This window comes from Taurulus bubalis, assembly GCF_910589615.1.
Source record: "Taurulus bubalis genome assembly, chromosome: 14".
NCBI classification, from domain to species: Eukaryota; Metazoa; Chordata; class Actinopteri; order Perciformes; family Cottidae; genus Taurulus; species Taurulus bubalis.
Genome location: NC_136602.1, coordinates 7714742 through 7728851, shown reverse-complemented (window position 1 = coordinate 7728851; position 14110 = coordinate 7714742). Strand labels below are relative to the sequence as shown.

Genomic DNA, 14110 nt, shown 5'->3' with positions numbered 1-14110 from the left:
TCTGTAGAGGCATATATTATAGTACACACCTGAAATCAAGACATGCTTAAACATGTCCCTCATTAATAAAGAGAACAATGGAGCATCAGTTTTCTGATTTTAGGTGAAATGAGACATGACACCCAAAATATGTCATGGGGTGAAAAGTACCCAAATGAAGCGTATAACTTGTTATTGCTGTTTTTTCCCTCCTTTAACTTTATACTTCCCTCCCTCCAACATTCTTTCATTGACTTTCTCTTGCTGTCTTCTTCCACTCCCTCACACTACTTTTCTCACCCTCATGTCATCTCTTCTCTCCACACGCTCTAGAGAAACCAGAGCTGTCGAGACATGCTGAGCAAAGTCTAATTTCCATGGGCCGAGTCCCAGGGTGTGGCTCTCAGGGTGTGTGCATGTCGTACATTCATGACTCACATCTGTGTGTCTGTGTGCTGTTTATCAACTATGCTCCTCTGTAAGCCGTGTGTGTGTGTGTGTGTGTGTGTGTGTGTGTGTTGACAACTAAATGCGAGTCCAAGTACAAACACTGACACAGGAACATCATTTGCATTCAGGTTGCAACTGGATTTTCTGCCCAGCCTGACTGACATTTTAAATGAATAACTCAAACTTGCATATTTGGATTGGTTTAGAAACACAAGTACATTTCTGGTGGTTATACGGTTATATATTTACATTGGCCCTTGTGAAATCTGATCATCCTTATTGCCTATTAAAGTGGAAATATACATATGAAACATTTAACAATATATGCACTTTATCCTTTTCTCCTCTCTCTTCCTCTTTTTCCCTCCAAACATAAACATGACCACTGCAGTGTGAAATAAATCAGAAAATGTAACCACTTCAAAAAAAAGAAACTTTTTATTGCATAAAAACACAGACTACCAAAAATAATTAATTCATACTACAGCAGAGTGATTTCCAGAAGTGGGGAATGTTTATAATGCATTCTCTATAGTACATTATATGCCCATATAGTGATTAATGTCTGAAAAAGCTGGTTTCTATGAGTAAAAGTGTGTTTGTTTTTCCCCTCAACTTCACCTGCCTGAATCAGCACCGATTCTCAGTATCGGGTCAGTTATTTACGAAGCAATTTTCTGCGTAAATAACTTGCAGGACTCCAAGTCGGATGGTGAGGACGGATATGGACTTTGACTCTTGATTGAATAGTCAAATTATCTTTTCCTCAGAACTCTTTCATGTAATAGAAACCATATAACTTGGTCTGGTCTGGGCACTAATTTGGTCTTGGCATGGAGCGAAATGCAACTGTTGACGGGGATTACACATAGTCAGTAAAACCAGACTGATCCGTTTGATAGGACATTCATAAACACAACACCGAAGAAGCTAAGGCACCGGTTTTACACACAGTATGTCAGCAGATTGTACACCTTAGTCTCAACGCCTCATCAAACCAGCAGTTAGCCAAAAGAGCATTATCAGATCTTATGAGGGTTAAGAAAATACATGATTGGTCCTCTTTTAATCTCTCAAGGAAAGTCTTCTCTCTGGATGGACGCTCTACTTTGAGGCAACAAGACATGGAAAAGTAGATCAGAGTTTATATTGGTCCCTTTAATACAAACTTTGGACAGGTTTTCTAAATTTGCACGAGAGATTATCAAGATTCATGGAAATTTATCTGAATTTGCTTCCAGTTTAGAGTGACGGAAATGAAACAACTGCAGCAAAGTCAGTACAATGTCAGACAATGTCAGACAGTGTCTACTCAACAAGTGTATTAATAGTAGTGCTCAGAACAGATACAAAGACAGCACGGCAAACTCCCACAGTGAAACCCTTTTTAGTAGTAAGTAAGAATATAAAACTCTGAAGACAGCAGATAAGAATTATCAAAAAATTATAAATCATAAAAACGTGCAAACACGACTGTTAAACCACATTTCCATATGTGTACATTACATTCAGCTTCTGACTCCAAGCCTTTGCTTCCTTCTTACCGTGCACACAACCACATACAGAATAAAAGACACATTGAAGAACGGAGAAAAACTAAATGTAATGGGACAAACCCAAATTATGATTAATGATTCCTTTTGCACCCTGTGCAAGTTTTAGTCCGAACTTCTCTTCTACCAAGGTAGTTCTAAAATAAAAAAAATCAGGCTAAAGCTATGCCTTACACATTATTAATTCCCTTAGGTTAAGTGCACTTGGGTGATCTTGCATTGAGAATTACAGGTAAAATGAGGAAGAGGTGTCACTCGAATGCAGAATGGTAAAAAAACTTTTGTTTTTTTTTATGATGAAGACTTATAATGAAGGTTTGTACATTAAAGCAGATGTGACATCCAATTACAGTCCACTTCCAGGAAGAAGCACCCCTCGCTTCGGACTCCAGGTGTTTTTCCACTGCCGAGCCAAATCTAACTGAACTGAGCTGAGCCATCGTGGATATTTAGAGAAAAGTGTCCAAATGATCATTGGCCAGCGCAGATCCAGCTCAGAATGGAAATGTCTGTTAGTGGGCGGGTGTCAGGCTTAGTATTTAGGCAGAGGAGTAGAGGTATTTGGTCTTGGCCAGGCCGGACAGCTCATCCTCGTAGCGCGGCAGGCAGCAGAAGAGGACGGCGCAGCCGATGCAGAGGATGGTGGCTCCCCAGCCGAAGCCGTAGGCCCAGGTGTAGTAATAGTGGCCCTCGAAGAGCTCCTCGTTGAACTTGACGGGGTAGATGATGAGGGCGATGATCTGGATAACCACTGCAGGGTGACAAAGAGAGGTGACCTTTTTTAATTAGCTGGTTGGACAAATACACAGCAACACCAACAGTAGGGTGTGGAAAATAGCTTCACAAGAGCGTGTAAGAGTTAACATAACGATATCCGTGACAGTGAGGTGAGTCAGTAGCAGACGGGCCGCTGATGGTCACCTCTCACAAAAAGTACGACATCGATTTATCTTGTGATGCACTTTTATGTGACAGTACTCTTTACGCCCTCAATGTCAGGCAGTGACTCAGGTGTGATACTTCCTCCCAACACATATTCATCAGAAATTTGGATGTGAAACATCCTGACAATTTCTGAAGAACATTTTTGCCTCTGCGAGACCAGGAGTACAATACTAGAGACCTGACAGAGGAGTTTAAATCATATTTTATTGTCAAAAATCACCATTTTACCTCTTGAAATTTTACCAATTGATTTTTTAGAACACTTTCACAAAGTGATTTCCAATCAAAACAGAAGACATTTACAAAGAGAATGAAATAAAATTAACTCATAAAAACACAGGAGAGTAAAACAAACTATCATAAATCACAGAAAATCGATTAAAAGTGATTTAAATACTGAATAATACAGGAAAACCAGAATATTAAATGTGAATCTGTCAGACTTCTTAACCCCACTGGCGTGCCGGTAGAGGTCGGGTCAGTCATAACAAACATTGTCCAGACACACGACTTTGTTCTGAATTTTATCGTAGATCTCAAACTTATCAAATATATATCTGGGTGAGGGTTTGAAATGAGTCTAATATTTCCATTTGATGGAATGGTGTAACTACTTTAAGAGGCTAAGAAGCTCTCGGCTGCTGTGTGTTACGGCACTTCATGGGAAAAGGATAACACTGCACTTTAATCACCTTTATAAACACAAAGTGATCATTGGATTATATCAATAAATGCAGTACAATGATCTTGGATGATTTATATGGTCCAACAATTGTTATGCTGGTGAGATGAAAGTCCAATTATTATTTCCTTATCTTTCTGCTTCTTTGCCTTCCAAGACGAACTGACGAGTCATTTTGTGCCACTTGCCAAGTGCCAAATTTCTCTGGAGCTCCAGCAGTTTGAAACACAAAGAGTTCCAACTCCCTCCGGCACATTTTAAAACCGACATCACAGTTCCTGGGAATTCTGTTGTCAGTTTCACCCGTGAGTGAAAAGCTGTATGCATCATTGTGTGTGTGTGTGTCTTTGTCTGGCTCCGCCCTGTTCTCCTGCTCTGACTCTGTGGGGTGAGTCACTCCCGTCAACTTCCAGCTGTTCCCCTGCTCACACCAACACGTCGCCCATCCCTCCTTCTGTAGCAGAACGTCTCACTCGCTTTCTGTTTCCTCCACTCCCTTTGTTTCTAACGCCTTCTCCACGTCAAACATCATCGTGTTCACCCCTTCTCTTTGGTATTGAGGTTTGGTTTTCCTCCTTTAAATTACTACCACTTAAATATCCTTTCTAAAGAAAGCTTGAATTGGACTTCTTTCTGGCTCCCTCTTTCACTCCACTGTTCTGAGACAATCTCTTAACCTTTATCTCTAATTTGTCAAATTTAATGGGAATTTGTATTTTTTTATTTATTTTATTTTATTCAGCGAGACCATGATCAATGCTGATCATGACAGTAAACTACAGACCCGATGGTCTTGATAAATACGTTTTAATTTTGATATTTAGGTAGAGAACATTCCCAAATGATACCACCCTGATGACGACCCTAACATTCTCAGTTGACACTCAGAAGCATCTGATGGTAATAAAGCTCATTCCTATTTTTTTTATACAATTAATAAGGTTTTTTTAAACTATGTATGATTTTTTTAATCAGGTACTCACTTCATAATTAGATTATTACACATTACTGAGGCTTTGAGATATATGCCACCACAATAACACCATTTAGGTGAAATGTATTTGTTTGTGTGGCTCATAACGTGATAATATTGAATAATTCAATAAGAAAATGTCTGTCTAGAAACAGTGTACCGACCAATCAGAGTAATCGGTCTCAGTTAAGCTTCTGTAAGTGTTGATCCTTGTCTAGTCAGCAGGGCTGTCTTCGACCAAAGAACTTCTTAGTCAACTAACACGGATATGATTTTGTCGACTAAACGCTTCGTTGATTTAATCAACGGTTCTGTAAAACTGAGTTTCGCCACAAAGAATCACCGCTTTAAAATCTGGTGTTTGACAGCGATGTGCTCAGAAGTTTCCCAGAAATAAGTCAATAAGCATGAAAAGAAGCCTAAAAAACGACTAATTGATGAAATAAATCTTAGTGTATTAGTTGAGTGATTGGTCATTTTGGTGCAGTCAGGCAGCCCAAGTTGTACCGTATTACTTTCTTCTCTCACAAAGTACAATTGAAACATGTCCAAATGTCTAAGTAGTGTAATTTGCCGAAACGTATATTGTTTGCATGTGTGAGTATCTTACCAACAATGATCAACAAAACTCCAATGAGAGGCAGAAGAGTGATGTTGAGCGAGCAGCACAGAGCCACACAGGAGATGATAAAGGCGATGATGAGGATGATGAGGCCGATGATCATCAGAGCAGCCACCGCCTGGGCCCAAGCTGAGGTATCAACACAAACAAGCACACTAGTTAGTTACATGTTCAGAAATGGAAATACTCAGGAAAAAAAACTGTTAAAGTCGGGACATTATTGGGAATTTAAGAATTGAACACTTTTATGGTTTTATGTTCGTTACTTCCTGTGATGAACGTTCACGTTCACGTGAAACAAGTATTTTGTTTTTAACAGCGAGAGGTGCAAGCGGACTTGGTGTGTTCTTAGGATTCGTATTTCTGTTTACAATTAATATTTACATATACTATCACACTAGTTTTCTATTTTTTGACTATTGTCATCTTTCGTGTTTTATTGCTGCCTCTATTGTTTGTCTTTACCATGTAAAGTGCCTTAAGTACAGAAAATGTATCATTATTAAAAAGTCTCTCTCCTTCCTAACTTGTCAACTTGCTACACAAACCACACCCTGAACAGCACTTTTCTCTCGCTGATGTTCTGGGGAAATCTTTAATTAAAAAGGAACTTGTCGTACCGATAAAGCCTCAGACGTAGGCCACTCCTACTTTGTAAAAACCATATGACGAGAGATAAAAAAAAAAAACGCGCTTCGGTGGAAGTTGCTGCTGAATGAAATAGAAGCTTTTGTTGTGTAGAAAAATCTGTTAGGAAAACATCTCATTCCTCTTTCAGGTTTAAAATAAAATGCATTAAGCTTTGCACACGCCGGTCAAATATCATCATACAAACTGTCTCTTAATCAAACAAACAAACAAAACGCAGATAATTTTTTTATGTGGTAAGACTACAGCCAAGCCCACTGAGTGCATTCTCAACATGCAGTTACACCCAATACGCTGTTACTGGATCGGCCAACACCCTAAATTATTCACACCTGTGTGCTCAAGTCATTCCCTACCTGCCTCAGCCTGCGGTGTTCCTCTCACCGTGCACACACACCGACACACACCTGACGAGTTCGACTGGTTTCATTTCTCCCCGATGAAGCTTTTCATTTCAACACAACATGTAAATGATGTCGGCCTTTCCTACAAAACATGAAGGCCACATAATGGCGCTATGGCTAAGAACAATCATAATATAAATCCAGAAATCATGACCCGGTTACTTAAAATAATCCACAGACCTTGTTGTGAGCAGTTTCATTTCGGAACTATGGTAAAAAAAAAAAAAAAAAAGTCCTTCCTGAAACTGCTCACAACAATCTCTCCGGCTGATATCTCCGGAACTAGGAAACCACACCAAACCAATCTAGACAGATATAAACAGCGCTTCAAGTAGAAGGAAAAAATATGTATCTTGGATTTTGGGGTAAACTTTCCCTTTTGCAACATAAGGTTGTTGTTCTCCCAAAATTAAAACAAGCAAAGAACATAATTATCTGAGCATTCCAGCATTCTGTGGTGTGAAAAGAAAGGTGCTCTACTTGTTGCCTTCATATATAATATACTTCATGTACGACAGTGTTCTCTATTATCATGTTTTGTCCTCATGCCATGTTTCTGTTTTAGGGAACATTCTGCACTTAATACTAAACATGGTGAAAATGTCTGTGTGTGTGTGTGTGTGTGTGTGTGTGTGTGTGTGTGTGTGTGTGTGTGTGCGTCCCATTCACTTATGCTCAACGCCATGCAGCTGTTCAATGTCTGGTTACTCTTGGCTTCAAAACTTCAGGCTACACTCCTTCACTTTTAAACTGTGACTATAAAGACACAGGAACTTGTTCTTAAATGCAGCTTTACTAAAAGACAGTAAATAGAGATATCTTTGAGATAAAATAAGGAATGTCTGTTTTTAGCCAATCCAGTAATCTGAATCAATGTTTTTCATTGCATTTATGCAAACAATCCTATAAAAATCAAATGTTGCTAAAAAGCCGTCAAACTGGCACTTCTTTGGTATATTGGTTGATCGGTATTTATCGTCACATTGCCCTTCCTTCAGCTATGACTCATTTTAACTGGTAATTATCTAAGTTTCACGCTTCTGTTTTTTTTGTACGTGCTCATGCCAAAACATGAGTACATGTTTACTCCTGTGGTTCACAGGAGAGCTGCCGCTTCCACACAAATGCGAGGAGTGGGTTTGGTCCGATGCCAATATTCCCGACTGCCCTTTATCATGTTTGTTTCCTCTGTTTTCAGCTCCCCAAAATATCCCCACAAGTATTTAGACCAGAAGTGTAACTCAAGAACGTTCAGAGGAAGCTCACAGATATGTTTTTATCTGAGATCCAACCAGAGGTTCTCTGGCAACTTCAGTCCTGCTGAGAGCAGTTCAGTCAAAACTACTCCATCTGAAACTACAAATGAGGCCAGCAGCTGAATGAAAAAACACTTGCATTATGGGAATTAAATACAAAAATGTATGTTTTTGCCTCTTAAGTTCCCGCTCATAACTGCCAAGATGGAGTGAAGAAAGTAAAGGTCTGGACTTCGTCAAACCAAACACACAGGAACACAAGCACACAATTAGACAAACACAGAAAAAGAGGATTTGGAAGTTTCATCTAGATAAGACAAGTCACTTCCCATGAATAAGGATGTTCACCGACAACGATTACAACTATCATTATATAAACATATAGAGGACATTGCACCAGGGATGCAAGTCATGATTTCTTTCACTATAATCTTAAATTCATTAAAAACAGCAATAAATTACAATTACAATACGAGTCAAAGTTAAGAGTCAAAAGAATATGTGTGACAAACAGTCCAAAAACACCCACAATTCATTTTAAAAGCAGCAAATTACCCATTTGAGAACCATCAAATCTTTGCTGTTTTAAATTATATTCATAAATTAATCAAAATGTTATTTTGGTAATCAATACCTAATCAGTGCAGTCACACATTGCACCATGTTAGATAATTGATTTAATAATTGATGGGCCTGTTAACCGAAGCTCCCTTCCCTCGGGATTCGACAGGTTAGCGCTCAGGTTATGTCGCACTGACTGAAAACTGTGTTCATAGCAGCCATCAAAGGAAACACCCGCAATGTTCAGGAATGTAGCTGCTCTGACGGAAGCATTCACACCGTCGGCCATGTCTCCATATGGCGCTACATGCCGTTTAGCTTCTCTAGCCGACTACCATGGAGTCTGATAAAAGCAACAGTGCAGTCTTTGTTGTTCTGTGTGGGAGTGGAATAACACAAATACAACCTGAGGAGGAGGAGAGAGTGGGAGAACAGAAGTCTGCTGTGTTCACAGTTATTGTTCAAAACACTTTCAGAGTGTGTGTGTGTCAGTGATTTCCTGTGTCTTTGGTTGGACCCCTGCACTGGAGGAAAAATCTCATTAACACTTTCTCTATGAATATCCATATTTGTGTTAACACGTCTGACAGACCGACCGACGTCCTTACATATTTTTCTCACCTGCTCTTTCAGGAGAGTAGGTCACAAACAATTTCTCATATTCTAAATCTGCCTAAGGCGTTGTTGGGAGTTTGTGGTTTAAAAACTTGCTGAGCGTTTGCCCTCCAGCAAACAGATACAGACTACGCTCTGCTTTTTGTTTTTTTTAACTCAACTCTGCTCTTCTCACAACAACAGACATCTGGGATGTTGTTATCGTTAGTGGTATTATCAGAAGTAGTTGTTCTAGTACAAATAGAGCTGTGATAGTATAGTATTGGTGTCGGCGAGGTAAATCATACGCAGCTGTAGTAGCAGCAAACACGTTCTAGCTGCTTGCCTTTAGAAACAATAGTTTTATAAAGTCAAGCATCAACACAGCGACAGAAAGACTTCCTGAGTTCTGGTCTGCTGGCTGGCTGGGAATGTGCTGCCACAGTCAGTTTCACAAGATTGTATCCAGCGTGTTATTAAATCAATCTGAAATGACATGGATCTGCAGCTCATATTGATTCCCTGTGCATAATAAAATCAGATTCAAGAAGAAAATGTGCCGTATGTCCTGACAGTGGTTGTTTTTAGGGGCTGCCTTAACAATCTGTTCCATTGGAGGACTTTTATACCTTGTTATTGAAAGTATTTTTGACAGATAGGTGTCATATTAAATACTTTTCTTTAATTGTATTTCCCCACAAATGGCTCACTCCACAATAGGAGGAGGGGGCGTCTGTGCTTAAAAGGTTTCTTCTAGTTTTCTACCTTGGAGCCATTGATGCTGAGGGCCTGAGACACTGGGTGTGATACTGAGCTACACGAGTAAACTTTTAAAAAAAGAGGCACGTCAAAGTCTAAGTTAACCTGAACAAAAAGGCTATCACTCTTTATTTACAGCATGAAACCTCCCCCATTCCTCGGCATTTTCTCAAGCTGGGAATGATAAAAAAAGCGAGTGAATAGTTAAGGCCAAAGTTCAGTCCGCCTGTCTGAGTGAGAGTTGTAGGCCTCTCCCCCCTTTTCCTCTCCCCCTTCCGCCTTGAGTTTGGGGTTGTATTCAGAGGTCGAGTTCTTCAAGTAACAAAATGTGAATGTTGACTGTAACACCCCAGCGACACATACATAAAACCACACCATGTCCCTCGCTGTGTTATCTTATTCTCATTCCCTCTTTTCCCCCGTTCGCTCTCGTCCTGTTCAGCGGGACCTGCGCCGTGTGTAATGGAGAGGAAGCGGACACTTACAGAACTCCATGAGCGACCTGCAGTCCCAGTTGCCGTTCCTGCCTCGGCACTCGTCCCACATACTGGCGTAGTGGGATTTGGCGTCCTCGTCCTCGACCCATCCCGACGTGGCCGCGATGGCGATAATGTCAAAAATAATGGCGAAGAGCAGCAACAGGGGCACGATCCACCTGCACCGAGGGTATGCGATCCCGCAGCGAAACATGACCGACGAGCGTAGTGTGCGGAGCGGGTTGAAGAGAGAGAGAGGAGCGCGAGCTGTGTGCGGTCCGAGGGGTTATGTAGTGTCCTTGTGCGTCTTTGCGCAAAGAGAGTGACCGTCAATAGGTGTGGTGTGGACAGCCTTCCAGATAAAAAAAAAAGCCCCACCCGAGTGTGTCATGCAACCTGTTTCGGGACCTGAAGGGCTGGGCTTGTCCGTGCTGGAGAGAAGCGGAATCAGGCCCAGCCCCATTCACTGTGTCATATTACAGCCAGAAAGAAGGAGAAAAAAACTGCAACTGTTGTGGCGCCTGTTTAGCCTGATTCCTGATTCCGAGCAACGACTTGTAAGAATAGTAAAGTTGGTGATTCTCTAAGGTTTGGGATCTGAACAGGTGGAGTGGGCAGTGAAGGGGCGGGGTGTGAGAGGAAAGGAAAAAAACAAGAGAAATGAGAAAGTAGGTGAGATAATGCAGTACATAAAGTGACCACAAGATGTTATATAGTTATGTTATGTTATAGTAACAAAAAGTTACATAATTATTGTATTTCTCCAGTTCTCTCTTTACAATAAAGACCCAGAGACATTCTTCAGCAAATAAATCATATTAATCAATTAATAATTTAGTACTTGTCACTGTGCGTAGGTATTTTTATATTACTACTGAATAAAATATACATTTTTTTAAAGGGTAATTATCCAAGAGGTACAAAATAACACAAAATATTTCGGAAAAATAATTTAAAAAAATGATATCCCCATTCAAATATTTTAAAAAAGAAGATTATTCATGGCCATTTAAATATTCAATTCAATTCAGTTTATTTTGTAAAGCCTAAAATCACAAATACATATTTGCCTCGGAGGGCTTTACAATCTGTACACATAACATTCCTGTCCCGGGACCTCACATCGGATCAGGGAAAAACTCCCCCAAATAAAGATAGTAAAAAAGGGAAGAAACCTGAGGGAGAGCAACAGAGGAGGATCCCTCTCCCCGGATGGACAGAAGCAATAGATGTCATGTGTACAGAATGAATTACCTAACAGAGTTACAGCACATTCAATGAATATGACAAAGTATTATAATATCATGATACAATTCCATTCAATCAACCAAAGAAGCCTAGAAGACATTATACAACATCTGAAAACATCCTGCTGCTGCTTGGATATTCTACCAACGCACCTTTTCAAAAATATTTCACACTGCATCACCACTGATCTTGTGAAAATTGTAAACACATCCCTTCTCTGTGTCTTCCCACAAGCCCTAAAAATTGCAGTTATTAAACCACTCCTAAAGAAGACTATAGTTTAGACCCCGAAATAATAAAAAATGATAGGCCAATATTAAACCTCCCAATTGTAGCCCGTTAAGCCCTAACCCTAAACCCTAATTCCTATTTATTGTTTGAGTTGTGTTTAGAGGTTGTACGTGGAGATTATATATTATTGTAACCCTGCTTTTTATGTTTAATTTGATACCTAACATGTTTTTTATTTTTTATTTAAACTATGTTTTTTTCTTGATTTGTACCTTGTGACCTGATATAAAAGAGGCTCAAAGATTAAGTAAAATAATGGAAAAAGTGTTTTTTCAGCTCTGAACAACTTGTTTGGCCGTAAATAACTGTTTTGATGTTTTGATACAGTCCGGCTTTCGTCAGCACCACAGTACTGAAACTGCTATTGTTAAGGTTCTTAACGACATCCACTTAAACACAGACAGTGGCAGAACGTCAGTCGTAGTATTACTGGATCTCAGTGCTGCATTCGACACGGTCGATCATGACATACTACTAGACAGACTGAAAGTCTGGGTAGGAATCTCTGCCGCAGCACTTAACTGATGCCAGAATTCTCTTCAATTAAATAAAGATAAAACAGAAGAAATTGAAAAAAAGGACGAACAATTGAAAGTTTTTCTCAGCTTCAATCACTGATGTTAAAAAACACAAACCAGGCCAGAAATCTATAGGTTTAATTATGGATTCAGACCTCAACCTCAAACAGCCTCAAACAGCCATATCAAGACAATTACAAAAAAATGTATGTCTCAACAGGATTTAGAGAAACTTGTCCATACATGTATCTTCAGTAGACTGTAATGGTGTGTTAACAGTATGCTTTACAGTACGCTTTACAGATTGTGAAGCCCTCTTAGGAAAATGTTCCTGTTTTGCTCTGCTCCCTTCTTTTCCTCTTTGTCCCATCCATACCAGTCATACCAGTTACAATCTGAACAATAAGTAAGTATATCAAAATGAGTAATTAATAGATTTGAAGGGCAAGAAACATATACAACTCAAACTTTAAAATAATACATTTTAGGACTTTTTGACCTGTGAATAAAATGTCTCTCTTTTTTTTTTTTTTTTTTTTTAAAAAAAAAAGCAATTATCCAAGAGGAACAAAATAACATACGTTAGTTTGGAAAAATAATATCACCATTCAAATGTTAAAAAAACTAACAAATGTATGGCCTTTCTTGTCAAGTGCTGATACGGTGACTTTTTCAAACTGGCATTTACCATTAGATGTTTTCACAATCAATTCTAACTTCTTGTCTGGGTTAAGACAAGGAAATACTCTCCCTCAATCTCAGCTTCAGTCAACACTTCATGGCCAAATCCCAATGTCTCCCCTAATGCCTTAAACCCTGAACCCTCAAGGACTTACTGATGTCACCTGGTGTGAGAGACTAAGGCCTTGAAATGGTGTAAATACGAATGGAACAACGTCAAACAATGTCATATAGAATTGTGAATATTTCTTTAAACTTTTTACTCCCTGATTTAAATGTCTTCCAGGCTCCTTCCTCACAATATGAGAGGTCATTTCCTCCAGAGAGTGAAGTACATTGTGAGAAGAAAACCCGAAAGCAAGCATTTCCTTCTCTTCCTGCTCCAATTGCAGTTCTTACCAGTCTGGTGTGACTGTACAGTTGTAAGAGTAACATCTCTATTATATATGCATATAAGAACCAACCTGTACAAGTTCAGTTTGATCACCAGGAAGTTCTTGACCGTGAAGAACACCAGCATCTCGTGGATGTTCTTGAAGTAGGTCATGACGGTGAGCCTGACCACCAGGAAAGGCCCGTCTTGGATGAACAAGGCTGCCACGATGCTCCAAATGTCCGTGCTGTACTTAGACAAGAAGGACCCCTCCGGGGCCCCCTGGTCACCATCACTGTCTGGCGTGGAGTTCATCATTTTTATAAACAATGGGGAGACAGAAAAACAGGACCTCAGAGACAAAATAAGAGTCTGTTGTATTGATTTCTTTGTTTAGTTGTTTTAACCTGGATTTAACCTTTGCTACTGAATGGAAGTAGCTAAATGTTGTTTTGTGAGTATTTTTTTTACTTCAAGTAGTTGCATCAAGCTGCATCCATTACAGAGCACACAAGTCCCATGAAAAAGTGATACGTTGTGTGAGGATAGAGCTTCATAAATTTGACTCCCCGAAAATTACACATGTTGTATTTGAGCTCACTGACCGGGTGGGAATGCGAGGGGGTTAGCAGTTTGTGAAAAGTACAAACTATGAATCAGAGCAGAGAAAGAATTTATGGAGAAAAAAAAAGTCGGAAAAATGTTTTATTTTGAAAAATGACCGGATACATCCATCTGTGCACCTGTGCGTAGCCTCAAACGTAACACCTTGACACATGTCAAGAGGTTCCTTGATACGTTTCCCCAAAAATGAAACTTAAAAGTCCGTTTCAACTCAGTGTTCTGGATTAAAATCAAGGCAGAGTATACTGAGATCGCCAAAACAGCTCTGAAACCCTGCCTCCATTTCAACATCCTGTCTTTATGAAGCGGGTTTTAATTAGGTGACAGAGTGCACATAAAGGTTGAAGTTAAGGAGTAGAGTCAGTAGACTGGACATAAACACACGTCGGGGCTCGGCCTTTTTCTCCCGTCACCCCGAGAAGGGACCGGCTCGTAGCAGAGAAACAAGCTCAGGGCTCCACTAATGCAGCGTA

The 14110-nt window shown here is 39.8% G+C and overlaps 1 protein-coding gene across 1 annotated transcript; it reads right to left on the bottom strand.

Annotated features, from left to right (window-relative positions):
* Positions 1-848: 848 nt before the first annotated feature.
* On the bottom strand, positions 849-10196 carry perp (p53 apoptosis effector related to pmp22). Its single transcript, XM_079229741.1, has 3 exons — positions 9912-10196; positions 5193-5333; positions 849-2733 (listed from the first exon to the last, which is right to left on the bottom strand). Exons 1-3 carry the CDS (start codon positions 10114-10116, stop codon positions 2522-2524), a joined length of 558 nt encoding a protein of 185 aa, XP_079085867.1. The 5' UTR covers positions 10117-10196; the 3' UTR covers positions 849-2521.
* Between the last annotated feature and the right edge of the window lie 3914 nt (positions 10197-14110).

Excerpts from the sequence above, each read along its gene's own strand:
- perp (XM_079229741.1), bottom strand. The coding sequence starts at position 10,116 with ATGTTTCGCTGCGGGATCGCATACCCTCGGTGCAGGTGGATCGTGCCC. Across the intron at positions 5,334-9,911 it reads CAGGTCGCTCATGGAGTTCT|CTTGGGCCCAGGCGGTGGCT; the intron begins GTAAGTGTCCGC and ends TTGATACCTCAG. Across the intron at positions 2,734-5,192 it reads AGTTTTGTTGATCATTGTTG|TGGTTATCCAGATCATCGCC; the intron begins GTAAGATACTCA and ends GTCACCCTGCAG.